This window comes from Armigeres subalbatus, chromosome 1 (genome assembly GCF_024139115.2).
Source record: "Armigeres subalbatus isolate Guangzhou_Male chromosome 1, GZ_Asu_2, whole genome shotgun sequence".
NCBI lineage: Eukaryota > Metazoa > Arthropoda > Insecta > Diptera > Culicidae > Armigeres > Armigeres subalbatus.
Window position 1 is genome coordinate 314,374,690 of NC_085139.1, and position 20,390 is coordinate 314,395,079.

General features: G+C 38.5%; 1 protein-coding gene across 5 annotated transcripts in view; it reads left to right on the plus strand.

Moving 5' to 3' along the window:
* The window catches only part of LOC134207942 (potassium voltage-gated channel protein Shaker), a 428,172-nt gene that overhangs the window by 381,013 nt on the left and 26,769 nt on the right, over nt 1-20,390 (plus strand). For all 5 annotated transcript variants that reach the window (XM_062684025.1, XM_062684027.1, XM_062684028.1 and 2 more), the window contains 2 exons: nt 15,103-15,232; nt 17,139-17,329. In XM_062684025.1, coding sequence (XP_062540009.1) covers nt 15,103-15,232; nt 17,139-17,329 — 321 coding nt within the window. The remainder of the gene's footprint in view (nt 1-15,102; nt 15,233-17,138; nt 17,330-20,390) is intronic.

Consider the following 20,390-nt stretch of genomic DNA (forward strand, 5'->3'; position numbering starts at 1 on the left):
CCGTTTATCAACAAACAGCGAAAAATAATAACACTTTGAATGGTCACATTAAAGATTTCCTCATAGCTCACGGCATCTTTGTAAGAAGAGGATTATTTTCAAAAAATCATTATCTCTAAAACAACCACTAAATGAAAGTATAGGCTTTCCTTTTTCACGCATTTTTAAAATGTTATATCGGGGGTCATTTTTTCATACATTTTGGGGGGGGGGAGGTGGTCAATCGGTTATTATTTGAGATTTCTAAGGAATTTGCACCAAAAATAGTGAAAAGAAATTTTAGATCCCCTGATAGAACATTTTAGTTTACACACGATATGAAAGAGGAGATACTTTCGCGTGATGGGTGTTTCAGAGGTACTGATTTTTAAAAATAATATTTCCCCAAAGAGACACCGTGACCTACAGGATAAGACTGTCGTCATGACAATTATGTGACGAAGTACATGTATATCAATGATGACAGATATTCCATACCAATGGTAACAGTTATGCGCTACAACGTCTTGCAACTAAAATATGAAATACAGCATGAAACAGTGTATGAGCGATTCCATCACTGAGTCAATTATGGTGCACTAGAAGTGTGAGGCTGTTTGAAGAAGTTCAAAAACAACGTGGGCAGCAGCGCTTTTTCCAATCCTCTATTACTTAATAGAATTTCAAATAAAAAGATTTGATTTTTATACGTTCATACATGTTTACACGATAATAACCGTGTACTAAAGAACCAATATTTCGGCTAGAATTCGGTGAGTATTAAACGTTGGAAATAGGAATAAAGGAGCTGCATGAATTGATGATCTATCTTTAAATCATAACAGACTCTTCAAAAATTTCGGAATTAGGTTCTTCTTTATAATATTCTATTTTATTTATGTTTGATTAGTAGAAACAGAAGTAGGGTAAATGACCCAATAGTGGAGGAACTAAGCACGATCCTACACTAATTGGTCGATTACACTTCATCTATACTTTATTTCCCTTACCTTGAGAGATCATCTGAAAGCTCATGAACTCTATTTTAACGGAGCGTGTCATAACTGCATCATAATCCATTAATGTTACCTGAAATATATCCTCCAATTACTGGTGCAGTGTTCCAATAGTTGCGGTATTTTGTTATTCGTGTTCCTATAGTTGCGAATCCCATAGATTTTATATGGGATTCGCAACTATTGGAACACTACCGCAACTATTGGCGCAAGGGAGAGAAAAAGAAAAGCTATTTTAAAGATACTTTACCGATTCAAAGAAATTCCAATGATGTTTATGTCTCTAACGTAATATGACAGGTCAACTAATTGACCGGTACGGTGGGTTGCTGTGATTAATTTGTTTATTCTCTAAAAATCGTACTACCACAACTATAGGAACACCCACGACTAACGGAACTTTTACCCTATTAGAACGCAAGAGATGTTATTATCCCTTTAGCTTTTGTGATCAACATGATTCAACCATAGTAACCCGGGTTTCACAAAAATGGTTTGTTCGGAACTTTGAATGTCAAATTTAATGTTTTGATTTGCTGGTTCTCAAATATGAAAATTGGGCTGCTGTGATGGGAAAAGGACGTTTAACACGTCATAAAGTATTTTCCACTTTTTAAATTCCTTTACTTTTGTGGATTTTTTATTTTCTTCCTCATTAGTGGAAGCCAGGGCTAATGAAGCGCTGACCAAAACCATCCCTAGAACTTGTTGGGTTTTCTAAGAGCGGTTTTTTTTTCGAGAATTCCTATCTTTATAGGAAAATGGGCGGTAAAACAAATGGAGGAATAAATTGGAAGATGTTTAGTATGAGTTAGGGGATCGCACAATTCCCCCACAGTAAAGGAGGGGCACTTATAAGGGAAGGGCCTTCCATGACTTTCCAAGCGAGTACGTCTGAACGCCGTTCGTGATCCCGCAGGCTTCTCTGGGGATTTGATATTTCAGGCAATTGAACAAGAAGCGTTCGGCAGTATTGAGGATCCCGCTGATTTCGCACGTCATTCGAAAAGCGCTTCTATCAAAACTGTGTGCGACAGAATATGAATGGTCAGCAGCCGAGAAATAACCTGCTGGTCCTTCAAATTGGGCAGATCGACTCCCCTCCCCCCCCCCACGCCTCTGTAATCTTTTCAACCGTCATGTGCCGGCATAAAAAAACTATTAACAGCTATGCTGTCACTAACCGCAAGTCAGTCCCATCTGTATATGGACACCATATCCAGATAAATCTGACTTGCGGTTAGCGGCAGTATGTAGAGTACCCAGTAGGGTGGTTCAAAAAATCGATTTTGCTCCACAGTGCTCATTTGATTCTTTACCATGCTCTGAGTGTCCTTTGAAAATTTGAGCTCATTTGGATTAAAACTGATTTAGCACAAGCCGTTTCAAGTTTGCATGCAAATTAGTATGGGGAAATTTATTTTCACATTATACCGTTAATGACGCTTCTCCACCAAGCGCGAAAACCTACATAGCTAAAAGGAATACTTAACAGCTTTCACTCAGTGAAAACCGCATCTCAATTAATCGTTCCAATAATTAGTAATCGAATTTAATCTATACCGTGGTTTTCTGGAGCTAATTGCATAACTCATCAACAGGCAACATTGCTGCTCGTGGCGCGAAAGATAGCACACACAAATTCAGGCTACTATGCTGCAATGCACATTTCAGTGATGCCCTCAAAGAAGTTTAACGATCATGACTAAAGATTCGCAACCTGTCTTAAAATCGATTACCAATTATTAGGACGATTAATCAACATGCGGTTTTCGTTGGGTGAAAGCTGTTGAGTATCCCTTTTAGCTATGTAGGTTTTCTTTTAACCTGCGCTTAATGGGGAAACATCATTAACAGTATAATGAAAAAGTAAAGCTCCCCATACTAATTTGCATGCAAACTTGAAACGGCTTGTGCTAAATCAGTTCTAATCCAAATAAGCTCAAATTTTCAGAGGACACTCAGAACATGGTAAAGAATCAGATGAGCACTGTGGAGCAAAATCGATTTTTTGAACCACCCTAGTACCCAGTTACCCACAAAACAAAGATGCTTATATCACAGGCAATTTTCAACCGACCTCAACAACTTTGGACTCGTTCGATTCAAAAATTTCCTCTTGTATTAAGTTGTTATTGGGATGAACCGATCCGGTCACTCTGATTTTCGGAAAAATCCGAAATTCCAGGGACATGTCGTGGATTTCGGTAGGAAATCAGCAATCTGGGTTTCAAACTTGTTGAAATTTCATCAGAAGATTGATCTTTATTGTTTTGGGTCCATCGGAAGTGCAAACATTCGATCGGCTATTCCAAAACACGTTCCCCGAGGCTTCTTAGGTGGACCTTTCAACGGAACATCAACAATATGGGTGTTATCGCACATAAGAGCGTTTCTGCTGGTCGGATTCTGTCGGGCATTGTTCTTTCTTCATTGCTATGGTTGTGGACTGTATACACGGATTAACTTAACGGAACAATTAATGTTTATTGGATGGAATAACTTGTACACGACTTATCTTGTTTTACGTTCGTTTTACTGATCACTTAACTTCACAGATGACGGACAAGGTTCTTGATTTGCACTGTATTAATTACTTTACTACAGAATGTAGTGACTGACTAATAACGATTGATTTGGATATTATGACTGTGACTATTACGAGTCCTTAACTATGACGGTATTACTACGGGCTATCATGACGGACTATTACAACGGACTCTCATGATGGACTATTACGACGGACTATCCCTTTCTTAACTGCGAACTAGGGTTAAATACCATTCGAATTTTATGGAATCTAATAGCTTTCTATATGAGCCTCTCACATATTGATCATTTGTTCTCTGGCAATTTCCAAAATCAATTATGATACGGTTAATGACCTCATTCTGTAAGCTTACATCTACATATGAACAGATTTGGCGGTAAAATACTGGAAATGATTCTGACTGACTCAAATCTTCCTAATAGTGTGTGAATGCGTTACGATTGCTTGACAGTATTACTGATCTAATGCGAACTGATCGTTTCTGACTGAATCATGCGTAAACAATGGGAATCAAATTTGAAATTATTTCAAGCGTATATTCTTGATGACCCTGGGATCACCAGCAATTTTGGCTAAAGTGGCTATTTTGAAACAGGTTCCCAGAGGTGGCGTGTTTGGCCACAAACATTTCTCATTAGAACCCCAACAATATGTGTATAAAACTTCTTGAAATTGTTTCAAGAGTTCATTTCTTATATATTTAGGTTCGCCTAACAAGCTTTCCCCGGAGAGACCATTCCAGAATAAGTTCCATTATGGGCCATGAGTGGTTATAAACAATTTTCAATAGTTCAGAAAGCTGCAACTTGTTTGAAATCGATTTGTCCTGCCAGATTAGTGCATAATAGTCCTTGCCCACTCATTGACCACCGGTAGCCACCAAGAGTCATGACATTCGGAGAAGTGATCAATTCCGGAAATTTGTCCTCGACAGATGTGACTTTTCATGAATCGTTAGTTTCAGCATTCAGGGAGCAGAATTAATGCTTGCACTTCTCTTCGGTCTCAGGTGACCACTAAGTGGTCCTCCGGAGTAGAACTGTGAACCGATTGAAATTTTATCGGCGGCGGTGTGACAGAACCTTTTTAGCCTGCGGGAATTCTCCCGGAAGTTCCTCCACCCGAGTAGTACAATTCGAACTGATTTAGTTGCAGCAACTCATATATAACTGGATTTGGTCGTATATGGGCTACAGTAACTCATTTATGACAAGTCCGCCTTTTGGGCAGGAATTCCCCCGAAAGTTCCTTCGGAAATTCCTCCGAAAGTTCCTTCGGGAATTCCACCAAAAGTTCCTACAGGATTTCTCCCGGAAGATCTTCGAGGAACCCCTCCGGAAGTTCCTCCAGGAACTCCTCCGGAAGTTTTCACGAATCGTTCATTATTGCAATCTGAATTAACTGCGAAAAGTAATGTGATCAATAGAACAATATTACATGCCTGCGATTTAGTAATGATCAAGTTCACGATCCAGTCGAATACACAGTGGCATAACATGGCAAAAAACACCCCCGTTATCTTTCGACTAGGAAGTGGCTTATCAAGCCGTTTCTTTTATGGAAATACTTTCATTAAACTAAGGGTCCTAGGGGGGATGGAAAGTCTGTCATTTTCTGTCGCTCCAGACGTTCCAGAGCTTCTGGAGCACCACTTAGCGGCGGTAGTTCTTGCCATGATGTTGCTCTCATGTTGGTACAAAAATCGTTTTGAGAACCAGTCGCGACTTTTTGAACACGAATTTTAAAATTTGCCTTTTACTCTGGAAGTTCCGGAATTCCTGGAGGACCACTTATTGAAATTAGGCTCTCACATTGCAAATGGTGTATAAAACGTCATAGCAGTCTCGGACAATATCCGATTTGGTTACTTATCCGGTGTTCCGGAACTTTCATAGGACCACTTGATAACCAATCGGGATCAATTCGTTGTCCTTGCAATGATTTTGCTCTCACAATGTTACAGTTAGCGATTTTGAAGTCGTAGTTTTCAAGGACAGAATTCCTGAAGTGTCCACTTCTCCGAATGTTCTGAAACTTCCGGAGGACCACTTATCGGCCACCCGGAGTCAATTAGCATTCTATGAATTAATTTTGCTCTTACAATCAATCAACAAACTTGTTCAACTGATCATTTCTCCGGATGTTCCAGAACTTCCGAAAAATCACTTAGTGGCCATCCGAAATGAATGAGTCCTTGTATTGATTTCTCGCTCGCTAATGGCTACAAAACTCAGTTTCTTAAAAAGTCGCAGATTTCTAAGACAAATTATCGGAATCGGCAACTTCTTCAGATTGTCCGGAACTTCCGGAGGATCACTTACTGTCTTCCTTCCTCCAATCTTCTGGGATCAATGGGTGGTCCTTGAAAATGATCTCATATTGTTATTCAAAAAATTAGCACTGCTCCGAATGTTCCGGATGTCCTTCCCGATGTCCTTAGTGGGTACCTGGGATAAATAAATAATGAGAAACAAGCATTAAAATAAAAACTCCCCCAAAACAAAGAAATTTTTCAATAAAAAAAATAGGAAATTGCCAATGAAGAAATCAGGGTATGAACAATAAATAAAACTAAAATTTCCACAAACATTTGAAAATTTTCCTCTTTTGCAATTTTTGATACATTAACAATTTTTTTATTAAAGGATGATTTTGCAATTTTTGATTAAAAGCAAAGCAAAATAAAATTTTCATGAAGAATTGAATATTTTTCATCGAAAATTAGGAAATTGCCAATAAGGAAATCAGGATAAGAGCAATCAATGAATATAAAATCAATTGAGAATTTTCCACAAATAAAAAAAGACACTTTCAAAAGCGAAAATTGCAATTAGAAAAGAAGGATTTTACAAAAAGATATCAAAACGTTCTACCGGAAAAAAATACAAAAAAAAAACCGTTAATAAGTCAATATTAGCAATGAACAATTACAAAATTTTTCATAAAACAATGTTGTGGAAAATTTTGTAATTGTTTATTGCTAATATTAATTTAATTACGGATTTTTTGTATTTTTATCCGGTAGAACGTTATGATATCTTTTTGGAAAATCCTTCTTTTATCATTGCAATTTTCGCAATTTTCGAAAATTCTGAATTGTTTATGGAACTTTTGCATCATTTGTGGAAATATTATATTTATCGATTGCTCATACCCTGACTTCCTTATTGGCAATTTCCTAATTTTCGATGGAAAATTTCTTTTGCTGCCTAGAAACAAGGCCCTTGGAATATTTCTGGAATGGAAACTCTGAGGTCAGCACGTCTGGTGGCCCTAAAACTATAAGAAGCAATCTGCTGATGCAATTTCAAGAAGTTCGAATCCATATTGTTGGGGTTCTATTGAAACACACCTCTGGGAACCTGTTCCACTCGAATGTTCACACGTCTGATGGACCCAATATAGTAAACATCAACTTGCTGTGGAAATTTCAAGAAGTTTGATACCGAAATCCAAGCTCAGTATTATAGAATTGGGACATATCGCTGGAAAACCGGATTTTCCGGAAATCAGAGTAACTGGATTCGGAATCGAATGTGCTTCAAAACTGTTGAAATCGATTGAAAATTGCTCAAGATACAAACATTTTAGTTTCGTAGGTACCCGGGTACCCTGCTGGCCATTTAAAGGGTAAACAAAATGTCGGAACCTTTTCCTCCACCTCTCCTTGATCAAAACTTCCGTTACTCCCTTGCAATCGGTTTTATTCGTCATTATTGCGGATCTGACAGAGTTTCGGCGTCCCAATATGAAAATCCATTTAGATATCGTAAATACATAAGGATTAATTTTCCAAAGTTGTGGGGTTGTAGAAGTCCACCAACTGGGGTCCAAATCTTCCCAGGGGGTCTTCCTGATCCAAGTCTTTGTATCCGCCAAGGGGACGGTCTTAGCGAAGCACTGTCTTTAATTACTAGAACCAGCGAAGCGGTCAGCAGTGGTGTTGCCAGACAAACGGCACTCGTTGAGTCTGTGAAACCAACTCCTCAACGGGTAGCTAGCTGCGATTCTTGAAAGATTGTTAAGCAGGATGCGAAACTTGACGGGAGCGGGCAGAAGCAACCCTGAAGCATATCTTAACCATACTGGAAGGTCGGTCGGTTGAAAGTTTCGGAAGAAGACCAATATATTGCCCGAAACCCCCATTTGGAGAGCTGCTGCGTCCAGCTGCGATGTTTTCCATGCTTGAAGGCACGTTTCCCCGAAGACTGGCACGGTAAGTACTTCTTCCGTGACTAGGACGGAAGTAGTACTGCAGAAAACCCCTGAAATACCTTGACGACGCAGAAGGTCAGGGAGATTGGCCGATATCTGGTGGCTGGTATTTGGTGGATAAGACACTGTATCTTGGTATAGGGATGATGACACTAATCCGCTATTCATTCGGGAAGTGTTGAGGACCTGGCAACAATCGACCTGTGGAACTCAACTGGGTAGCCACTTTCTGCAACTAAAGATGCATAGCGGGTGCAAGAGCGGGTTTGCAACTTCGGCAGGATCGGAGATGGTACGATCCTGCATATCGAGGTAAATTGAGGCATATCTACGCTTGCCACTAAGCTATTTGACCTACCCCAAAGCTCGGAATTGTTTCCTCTTGGCTTCTGGTATAACAGAGTGGCAGTCGTAAAGTTTCTCTTTATAGTCTTGCAATGCACTTACCATACCATAGGGTGACCAAGGGGAATCGTACTGATGCTACTGAGCTCTTGAAGGGTCTTAGACCACTCGATGCATTTCATCCAACCACCAACGAAGGGCTTTTCGTTCCGGCTGGCTATTGGTGTGTCTCCAGTTAGGCTTGGATTGGAATCAAACGCTTCCAGTAAGGCGACAACTCGAGGGTCCGAACTTGTACCTCCCCAAGCAAGATAATACGCATTCATGTCCCCCAGAAGAAAGTGAACCGAGAAGGTGGCTGAAAGACCCGTTTCACACGAAGGTAGAGGCGATATTGGTGACGTTGTGTCCTCCGGAAGTGCTCGGAAGAGTGTTGCTGTTGGCAGGCGTTTTTAATGAGGTTAGGCTTGAATAGCATCTGGACCTACAAATTTGATCAGCGGGTGGGGCTAGACTAATGTTAATAAATAAACAATGGAGTTGACAGGACTTATCTTCCTAGTTGTCTTTAATGCTGAGTCTGTTGGGGCTTATGACCCGGGTTGCTCAAAACAGTCCTTAAAAGGTGGAACTTACTTCTTCTGAGTTGAATGGCTTGGTTGATTTGCTGCTGTTGGTTGACTTGAACTCTAGATCATCCAATCCGTTGGCCGCACCATTGGGCCCATTGGGCAGAAAGGAACGCTTTTGTCGATTGACAAAACCAGGTCAACATGCATCGTTTCGGTGCAGAAGCAGACAAATATAAAAAAAAAACAAATGTACAATGTTTTCTTTTGTGTAGTTCATTTGCGCGTTGGATTTCAGAATCCAAACAAAAGTTATGCTCCCAAAAGATACCAAACGTATTCAAATTTCATCTGTTGACAAGCTTGATAGGGCTGGAAATTGATTGGATGTCTATTACTTTAGTTGGAAACCACCTTTCGATAAGATCTCGCTCAGCTACTCTCAGCGTCGCGTGATAAATGAAAATTGTGAAGGATGCAAACAAACTGTGTATCGTTTATCAGCATTTCTCGAAGTAATGGATGAGTATAACGCAACACATCTTTTCTCATGTACCAAATAATTGGACCAGGTTAACAGTTCTACTAATTTCCCAAATAAAAATACACTTTCTTCAAGGTTCACACTTAAATTTTTTCACCGATCTCGGCTGTGCGAATCTCGGTTTAAGTTCGTTTGCTGAAATATCAGCTAAATGGACGTATGATTACGGCGGCTCCCTTGAGTGCCGTAGTAAACAAATTACTTTTTCAGCTGAGATATCGGCAGAAAGTCTCGAACCGAGTGCTCGGCTGTGCGGATCTCGGCAAAAGAATAAAAACATGCCGAGCTGAACTGAGTGTGTTTAACAAAGAAACTCCAGGATTTTGTACGACCTTGCTAGTCGTTCCGGATACAAGTTTGGACAAGTTGATCCTAGATATGATCCTAGATTGATAATATGGAAACACGAAAAAAAATCTCGTCTTTCTGATTCATATTGGCTTGTGGAACTATGATTTGGCCAAAAACAGAGTCAATGGAATCTTCCAGTGACCAATGAAAAGATCATTACCTTTATGTGAGAAGGTCCGTAGCAGCTCATGGGAAGCTAATGAATTCGGAAAACATCGTGGATGGACTCTCTGATATTCTGGGGCTGGGTGGCGTAACCTTGAAAAAAAAACATTGGTCTTGTTCACCTTTAGCCGTATGAAAGCCTGTACACGTTAAATCTCGGACATCCATCCTCCATTGCGAATTTAAAAAAAAAATCACAAAACACTAACACGATCCATTTTTATACCAAATGAATCTCTACACTTCATTTGATGCTTTAATCATGTTTAGCTCTCGTCCGAATTGATAAAATGGCGATAAATCACTTGGACATTATCAAAGTGTCCGAAATTTAACGTGGACAGGCTATATGATGAGGATGGGTAGGGATGCACAGTCTAAGGGAGCACATGCCAAGTGAGCCTTATCGTAACGATCAAAGATGGTCATTAGCGGAGCTAAGCTGGGGCATGATTGGGCACGTGACCCATCAAATTGAATCTTTTGAATGAATATAAATATAATGTTTACACGAAAAAAAAACAGATTTTCCGCCGATTTTACTAAATTCTGGAAAACTTCCGAAAGAAATTCCTGGAGAATTTCTCTAATCCTGAAGAATCCAGTAAGATCTTTTTCGGGAATTTCATTAAGAATGCTTAAGGGAGGATGTTACTTATTTCAAAGTAATTCGGAAACTTCCACAAAGATTTTCTTCAGACGCACTTTCATGGATTTCTTTAGCAAAATCCTTCAGAGAAGCCTCTGAAAATGCCCTTTGAATCGTTTCCAAAAGTTCCCTCGGAAGTTCCTCCAGGAATTCCTTCGAAATTTTCTTTTGTAAAACCAAGCACAATTCTTTATAACCTTTACTGTACTGACCTATTTTTTCGGTAACGGGTTTCCTTTCAATAACTTGGTCAATTATAATTATCCACCGATTTTTGATTCGGGTATCCGTAGATCAAGATTTTTATATAGTTACTGTTCCCCGAATATCTCCGAAACCATGGGGTCTGGATCATTTGGCATAAAGGCCATTTGGCATAACGGACATTTGGCATAATTTTGAATTGCAAGAAAAGAGTGGGTCATTTAGCATAATTTCGAACTGTGAAAACGAAAGGGATATTTCATGTATTGTTTAGCATAGATAAAATAGATCGAGGGTGTTTTCTGATAAATTTAGACTGATGGTAGACATTTTCCGGAAGAACAAAATAATAATATGGCAGAATTACTTCCGAGGGAGGGATCACATCCATCATTGACTTATTCCGGCCATATGCCTACTTTTAAAGAAGGGATTACATCCACCATTGCTCTAATCCGGGCATGCGCCTACTTTTGCATTGCATTGCAAATGCATTTTTTCCACGAGAGGATAATGTCTTTTTAATATTGTTATCGACGGGTGTTATATTTCCGGGCATGCGCATGAGGACCGGATCGAATCCACCATTGCCTTAATCCGGGCAAGCGCCTAACTTTAAAAACTCAAGCACAATTGTCGTAGACGAGTTACTAAAACCAATCAAGTCACATATGAGTTACTGCAAACAAATCAATCTGAATTGAGCTACTCAGGGAAGAGATCACATCTACCATTGATGTATTCCCGGCAAGCGCCTACTTATAAAGAAGGAGTCACATCCACCATTGCCATAATCCGGGTAGGGCCTACTTTTGAAGAAGGGATTACATCCACCATTACTTCAATCCGGGCAAACGCCTACTTTTAAGGAACGAATCAAAACCTCCATTGCCATAATCCGTGCAAGCGCCTATATTTAAAGAAGGGATCACATCCACCATGGCCTCAATCTGGGCAAGCGCCTTCTTTTAAAGAAGGTATCATATCCTCCATTGCCATAATCCGGCCTATTTTTAAACAAGGGTTTACATCCACCATTGCTTTAATCCGGGCATGCGCCTACTTTTGCATTGCATTGCAAATGCATTTTTTCCACGAGAGGATAATGTCTTTTTAATATTGTTATCCCGCACCACTTAGTCACCATTTGGCGAACGCAAAGAAAAATTATGCCAAATGTCCGTTATGCCAAAAGACCACGCTGGTCACAATTATGCCAAATGGCCTTTATGCCAAATGACCTTACGCCAAATGACCTTATGCCAAATGGCGTTATGCCAAATGACTTTATGTCAAAAGACCCGCTTCCAAACCATGTTACGGATCGTCTCCAGATTTCAGAAACAAAAACTATATGAATTGCTGAATGCAACGATACCAGAAGCATGGATAACTAACCAAGTTAGAGTAGATGGAAGGGAAAAAAGTTACCGAAAAAATAGGTCGGTACAGTAAAGGTTGAGAGATTCTTCCTAAAATATCTGTTAAAGATCTATATAAATTTTAATAAAGAATAAAACAGTTCACGATGAAATTCTTAGAGATTTTCTAAAGGAATTCCTGGATGAATGTCCGAAGAAATTTCTGATGGGATTACGGAAAGAATTCATAAAAGCAATTTGGTCGCAATTCCAGAGGAAATTTTCAAACAAAAAAAACGGAAATGAATGAATTTTTGATGGAGCTCCTGATGGAGTTTCCAAAGACAATTTCCAAAAGAGAAATTATTTTCAAAGTAATTTCGAGTTATTGAAGTTAATAATGAATTGAAGAGTTAATTCCAAAAGGAGCTTCCAAAGAATTATCAAAATCTTTTCAAGGAAGTTCAAGGAAGCAATTATCGATTGAATTTCTCAATAAAATAGCGAAGAAAACTCTTAAGAAATTTCTATGAGGGTTGTGAAGGAATCTTTAGAGGAATACTTAGAAGAAATTTTGAAAGAAATTTCAAAGGAATTTCATGAATTTCTTTCTAGAACTTTCGATCAAATGCTTGAAGAAACTACTGGAGAAGTTTCCTTGAAAAACTACTGTTTTTTTATATCTTTAATTAAAATATTTTCGGGACAACTACTGAATTAGTTTAAAAGAAATCCAAATGGAATTTTCTGATAGAATTGCTAAAGGAGTTTCCGAAGAAATAGTCAAAAAAAAAATTCGAATTTTTAAGGGACAGTCGAAGGAAATCTTGAGGGAATTTCTAAAGGCATTCCTACAGGAAAACGTAAAAGAATGTTTAAAGAAATTCCTTAATACATTTTAGATGAAATTGTCTTAAGGAATTTCTGAAGCAATTTCCAAAGAAATTCCTTGAGGGATTTCCATATAAAATCGTAAAACAATGTTACAAGGAATTTTCGTGGAAATTTCCAAAGAAATTTACGAAAGAATTCATTATGATTTTTTTTAAGGTTGTCCTAAAAGAATATCCAGAGGAATTCCTAAAAGAATCCCTGAAGAAATTTCTTAGGGAAATCTTGCAAAAATTTCCAAATAAATTTTGGGAAAAAAATCTAGATTTTATTCTTTATTTATTTATTTTTTAAACCGATCAGAAATTCTGGAGGAGCTTTGTACAAATTTTTCAAAGAATTTTTAATAAAATTCTTAATAGAACTAGGGAAAGAGTTCCTTAAAACGAATTTCTAAAGAAATTTCTGGAAGAATTTCATAAAGGATTTTCTTAGCATTTCCTATATTAAAGCGAATTTTAGCCCTAGAAATGACCATTTCTGAGTATTTTTTTTTCTCGAAATAGTTCATGGAGAAAGTTTCGAAGGAAATCCTGATGATAGTTCGAAAAAAATCCTATAGTTTTTAGAGAAGTTTTTTCACGAATTGTGGTTTCATACCCGGAGGATTTTTCGAAAGATGTGTTTTGGAATTAATTACTAGATGAGTTTCCGATATAATTTCTGAAGGTTTTCCTAACCTAAATAATTTATTTAGGTTTTTACAAAAACTGTCTAGATGAATTTTCGCAAAAAATACTGGATGAATTTTTAATATAACACCTGGATGAAAATTCCAAGATTTTTTTGGAGGAGTTTCCTAACAAGCTCTTGAACAAAATTGCCATTGACTGTAATCGTGATTTTTTGATGCAATTGTTTAGTATACCAAAATCCTAGAGTCAAACCAGAGTTTTATTTTACTTCTTCGTATTGGCATTGCATCCCCCACTGCGAGATTTCTAAGCCAAACTACCATTTTTGCATTCGTATATCACGATAATACTTTTATGTCCAGAGAAGTCGATTTCCAACCCGGACCGGGAATCGAACCCAGCCACCTTCTACAAAACCCGCACGTGTATTTAGATGAACAATTCCATTTTCGGTCAAACAGCCCTTCCTGACAAACAACTATTTCCCCCAAACGACATTTTCGGCCCAATGATCTGTTTGGCCACATGCCCCTTTCGGCCAAACGTTCAATAATTCAGCCAAGTAAAATTTGGCGTGTTTCAGCAAAGTGGCAGAATGGCGTTCGGTCGAATGACTTTCGGCCAAACAACCATCATCCCCCCCCCTCTCCTGGAACATGTAGCGAAGGCGGGCATGAAATCATTAAAAATTTATGAATATTAGTTCACATATTGAAGCTCCTCTATTGGTACCGTTACCCTAGAGAAAAAAAGAGAGCTTCATCATCGTAAATCTAATAGAAAACTAGAAATAAAATTCCTTTTAAACTGAAATCTTGAAAAAATCCGCCTCAAAGAATTAAATTAAGCATACGGGAAAATATTGTGTCAGATTAAAAAACTCTGAAAACTTCACTATGACTGGTCCAATTATATTTCAGCAACATTGTGGGGAACACAATTTAGGAATATTGTACAATAGGCTTCTGTGACTTGCATCACCTCTCTCAAATTCTACTCGATGTTTCTGTTACTTAGTTACTCTGACTGAACTTGATGTTGTTTTATATCGTCAAGTAAATGTGTATTTATTATTCCTATTTTAAATAAGTCATATATAAGTTTTAGTCATTTGATTTATTTTTGCGTTGTTTCTGATTCCGCTTTTGATTTCTGTGCTTCAAGAATGAGTTTCCTTTAAATGCAGTACAGTGTTTTATTTTGCTCCAACCGTGACTCAAGGAGTGAGTATTTCAACGTTCATTGATTGAATACCTCGCTCTGAATGGCGAAACTGTGAACGACCACGAGTCGCGGTAATTTCTCCACAATGACGATTGTTTTACTCGCATGCCGGAAGAACCTCCATGTCGAGGTTAGTACAACTTTCAGATACACTAGAATAGAAAATCAAACCTTGCTGACCAGCAATAGAATGTATTAAAAAAGAGATAAAGCTACAAAATGTGTGTGAGTGTGATTGCGAGAATCGGTGATAGTAAAAATCAAAAGAACAATCTCGGAAACGAAGATCGGTCATTCCAAGCAAAAGTGCAGAGAAATGCGGGAATCCCAGTGGTCAATAAATCGATCGTTTGAGTAATGGTCGCTTCCCTTTCTTTCTCTCTTTCTCTTCGATGCTTTCTAGGCGTTGTGCTCTTCTCATCGGCTGTTTATTTTGCGGAAGCAGGAAGCGAAAATTCATTCTTCAAGTCCATACCAGATGCATTTTGGTGGGCTGTGGTTACCATGACTACTGTGGGATATGGTGACATGACGTACGTTTCGCTCAATAACTCTCATGTTTGCTGTCAGTTTTTTTCTGTCATCGCCTACTACCATACATGCGTTCATATTCCACATCAACATTACACATCGTTTTCAATTCCATCCTGATTTTTGGTGCATTTAAATTGTGACCCCTTCAAACACTTCTAATGTCCCCAGTTTCTTCTTCCGCATCAAACCACTTTGCGCTACATCTACAGCATAATCTCTTCCTACACACCCCACACAACTGATATCCTCTTGTTCCTGTCATGTATACTTTCTACACAAATATCAATATTTGCTCATGTTTCATCCAACTCTCGCGAAAACGATTCAATTATATTTGCTTTACACTTTCCACATCCTTATCCTCGTATTTGACGTCGTCGTCGCCGCCATCGGTCGTCTTACTCCTGCGTTCAAGCGAGGCAGTATTCGAAAGCGGCGAAAATTATGTCGATTGCAAAAATTGGATTCACGTTACACATGCCAACCTTTTTGTCCACCCCCTCAATCACACTCAATCCAAGAAACACAAACACATACACACTCACACACACTTCGCGTTATTGTCCGTTTTGCTCATATATGATACGAAATAACACAGTGTCCTGGTAGAACTCTCGTCACCTGTTTAATAGTACTAGAATCGATCGCGCCAAGTAACCCACTCGTTGTCCGAATGTCATGCTATTTAACTGTGTCCGGACATGGAAGCTCGCCGTTCATCATCACCATTCCATGTGCAATCAAAGTAGGCTCACCCAATTAAAAAAAAAAAAAACAAACAGAAAAGTAGAATAGATTGTGTCTAGCCCAGAAATAAATCGCACTGCTTCGATTCAGTATTTTTGTACTAATCCCAAAGCGAAAATATTCAATTGAGGCAGTTTCATTCGCTGCATGCAAGTTTTGCTCCAACATCGGCAATCTGATTGGCGGAAACCAAGACCAAATTCAACCTCGCAAATTGGCCAACACTTGAATGACTCAAATTGCACCCAGCTGGATTTACCTCCTACTGTTTATTTCATATCGCTATTTTTCTATTTTTTCCAAGTAGGAAGGCAAATTCTTACACATTTTCGACAAAATTTCATGTGGAGAAAAATTGCTCATCTTCATCTTTCGAGATAATGATAATCAATTGGATCAGTTTTGTTTCATTAAATTAATTTCGTTTCAATTTATTTTTCGATTACTTCAGCCCTAGTTTGTCATGATTTTTGAATGCATTCGCCTGCTTTGTGTCTTTCTGTTCGCTCATTTTCCGCCTGCTTTTTTTCCAAATGCATAATGCAATGTGTAAGAATTTTTAAGTGAAAATCAATGTATTCGTTCATACCATCGTAGCCTGCACTGTACCATCCTTCCTCCACCTCCCCATCTCATGCATCACAGAATCGTATATATCCAAATGCTCGTTCGTCGTATGCTCGCTATCCGTTGTCGCCCCTTAGCCTTTTAAGTGTACTTGCACTCTCCCGTTCGTCCACAATATGTATGCAAAATCACTATAAATTGCATGACTGTATAATGTTGCCTATCTTCACGAACCCACCGCTCTTCACCAAACCCCCATGCTCAAAATCTATTATCTATAGATGCACGCGAGTGTGTTTGTGTGACACTGACACACCCCCGCAAATCATCCCTCTTCAAACGTCAAACGTTCAAACTCTCAGAACATCCCTCTTACCACCCCCCGGAAAGCCCACCCATTCGCCATAAGTACACACATTTCAACAGCATTTAAGCATATGTTTTGTTCCGGAATGGCTCGACATGCAAAAAAGCGAATCATTTTACGCTCTTTTATTCGTTGAGTCAAGGACCCACTTTTCTAACACGTCTCCATCTTTTTTTTTTTTGCGACGCCCCATCATAAAAACCATGGCGACCACGACAACGCAGGCCGGTCGGAGTGTGGGGTAAGATCGTCGGGTCTCTGTGCGCGATTGCCGGTGTGCTCACGATTGCACTGCCGGTGCCGGTCATCGTCAGCAACTTCAACTACTTCTACCATCGTGAGACGGATCAGGAGGAGATGCAGAGTCAGAACTTCAACCATGTCACTAGCTGTCCGTATCTTCCTGGCACTTTAGGTGAGTACTTGAGGTGGGAAAACGGGGAGAAGTCCTTTTGTAGGTGAATGACTTCATGTTTTGGTAATTATCAGCTATTGAGCATAAATCATTGTTTTTTTTTGTGGGAAGTAATAAACTCTTTCAAAATATTTATGATGAATACTTTTTAAAACCAGATACTGCACAGAACATGTAACTTTCACATGATAAGAACTGGCTTGTCTCTTCAACTGTCTCGTACCGATGGCAATTCAATCAAATAGTATTTGAAGGGAAATGTTTGAATTTTACAAAAAAATTCTATTGGACAGAGTAGTTTGTGTGTCAAAATTTGAAATTTTCTTTATTGTCTATTGCTTATGATACGTGAAACTTATTTTAAATGTACAGCACAGGATAATAGTTAGTAAAGAAATTAGTTTAATATCAGGTGACTTTCATTATACATAATTATTTACATTCGTAAAAAATAGTTTGTGTAGATATCGGACTTCATTTTTTTTTACCACGTTCATCAAAATGCAAGTTGATTTATCATGAATAGTGTAATCGAATTGTGCACAAATGGTAACCTATATCAAACATATCGCTGAGTAAATTAGCGAACACTGAAAATGTGAGTACCAGAGCTGTTCGAAACGCGATTCAAAAATTTGGTGACGAGTTCAGGTCAGAAACAAGGACCTGTGGATCAAATTTTGGACCAAAAGATTATGATGACTTATGTATAAAAATAAGAAATGGTGTTCGTTACGATACGTATATACATAAAATGGATACTTCCAATGCGTCAAGGTCAGAATCCATTTGAGATCCTTGAAGATAAAGAAGAAATTAAAACGAAGTGAAAAATCGGTCGCGCCTGTTGATCCGCGGGCTCAGATGCTGCATGACTGTCTGCTGTGTAGAGGTGAGCGTCGCCTCTGACAGTTTTTGCATCGGAGTACCACTGTTCAGAATATTTCACGCTTTGATGTAAAATTTCCAACGCCGTTTTAAAAAATGTAGGATTTTACATGATTTAATACACTCAACCCTCTTTCTACGGCACCTTTTTATACGTCACATCGTTTAACGTCCCCGTATCGTATTCTACTTCCAGTTCATGTCTATGTATAGAGCTATGTAGGTAGACAAGGAACCGGAAACAATAAATTTTGGTTGGTACACCCTTTTCAAACAACCTTTTTCTTGAGAGGTACCCCTTCGAACTTAACCATTAAGAGGCTAATCCCTATGTTTTTTTGATTCAAATGAAAATAAGCTGAACTCATAACATAAATGAAAAATGAATCTGGAAACTACCCAACTAACATTTAATGTCAATGTAAATGTTATTTCAACTCGTTTATACGGCTTCAAGCTGAATATGTGTGCTATACTTATGATCAAGAACATCTATTCAATTCCTTTACCAGCAAATCTGGCGAATCTATTCAGCTGTTTTTGACGTGCCGGCACAACTACTTTACAGCATGTTACACAATTTTTTCTCAATCTTTACTAAACCATTTAGTAATATAATTCGCTTCAATGGCGCTTATTCAGATTTGTTGAATCTGTTAAATAAGTTTTATACAGCCACTGAATTCAATTTGATTAAATATTATTTGAGAGGAGAGTAAATTTCGGAGTTTATTTAATGTTTTTTTTTGTGAGAACTCAAATATCAATTTTGTTGCTACCTAGATTCGAACTCCTGATCTCCTGATTCAATGGCCGCTGCTCTGTCATCACCGTCACTTTGACATATGTAAATAACAAAGAAAATTATGGATGAGCTTCTTCGCATACCCTATAGGTTGTTTTACTAACGCTATTTTCAGCTTCATGCTGTATAAACGTTAGAAAGAGGCCTACATGCTGCTTTTAGCACATAAGCTTAAAAATTCAGTCGAGTCAAGTACGAGACACTGAAGACGGCCTTACCTTTGAGGTCGAAATACGTATCTGTCAAGATACAATTAAGTGGTGGAATTCAATGGGATGGTATTAACTCGTCTTATGACAAGTGAAGCTTTCAGCATTATTTCAACCATTATTCAAACATTTATCAGCATGTTCTGTTGGCTAACTTTTTTGCATCATCAATCGCTGAAATTGTTTTTAGGCAACATTTTCTCGATCTGTATGGATGCTACTCTGCTGCTAATCGTTTAACAGTAGCCGTCAACAGAAATATCGCTTCTAAATGGCTAGTTTTCTTACACTAGCTGCTAGCGTTATTGACAGCGCTTTGTCAGTTGCTATAAGAGCAGGTGAAAACCTTTGTAGCTGCATTACAGAAATCAATAGCTCATACACAGCTCCGGCAACAAAAATCAAATGTAAACATTGCGGTTTTGACGTTCCATACTGATAAGCTATTGAAAGAAGCAGTATAAGGTTTACTTAAACGTTATGTAATCTTCAAAGATACAGAAGTTGCCTAAAAGCTTCGTTAGTTCATTTATAGCGCCATTACGCTATATTGTTAGTGCTATAACAACAGCGAAAACGTTTTCATTGTGAATGCTACTCACCGTAATATGGGAAGTTGCTAACAAGCAACTCAATTACATACATGAGCTCTTAACCGATGAGCTTTGTTGCTAATTCAGACAGAGCTGTTTTATGAATATATGAAAGCTGCATAAACGATAAAAGATGAAATATATTCGGTACAAACTGACTAGCTGATAGATATTTGGGTAAAAGTCGAGTTGAAGTTTAATGGATTATTTGCGGAGGCTTTTCTTTTATTCAGCATTGGCTGCTTTTATTCAAATATTATAGAGCCAAAGGCTAGAAGTTGAAGCTTTTAGCACCAAAATTGTTAGTTGGGTAACGGGATATATGATTCTCCATAGAGTTGGTTTAAACTTTCATTACTCCGTAAGTTAATAGATCAAGCTCCCTACAGGACTTTCATGACTATTGGAGCTTTCCGAGCCTTTTGACAGGAGGCTTCTGATCCTCTTGAATGGTACCTTTTGCGTCCCTTGGAAGAAGATTTTGATAGGACGGATAAGAATTCCGAGCCACTCGAAGGGAGGTGTCCTAGCCCCTTGAAAGGAGGCTGCTGAGCCACTTGAAAGGG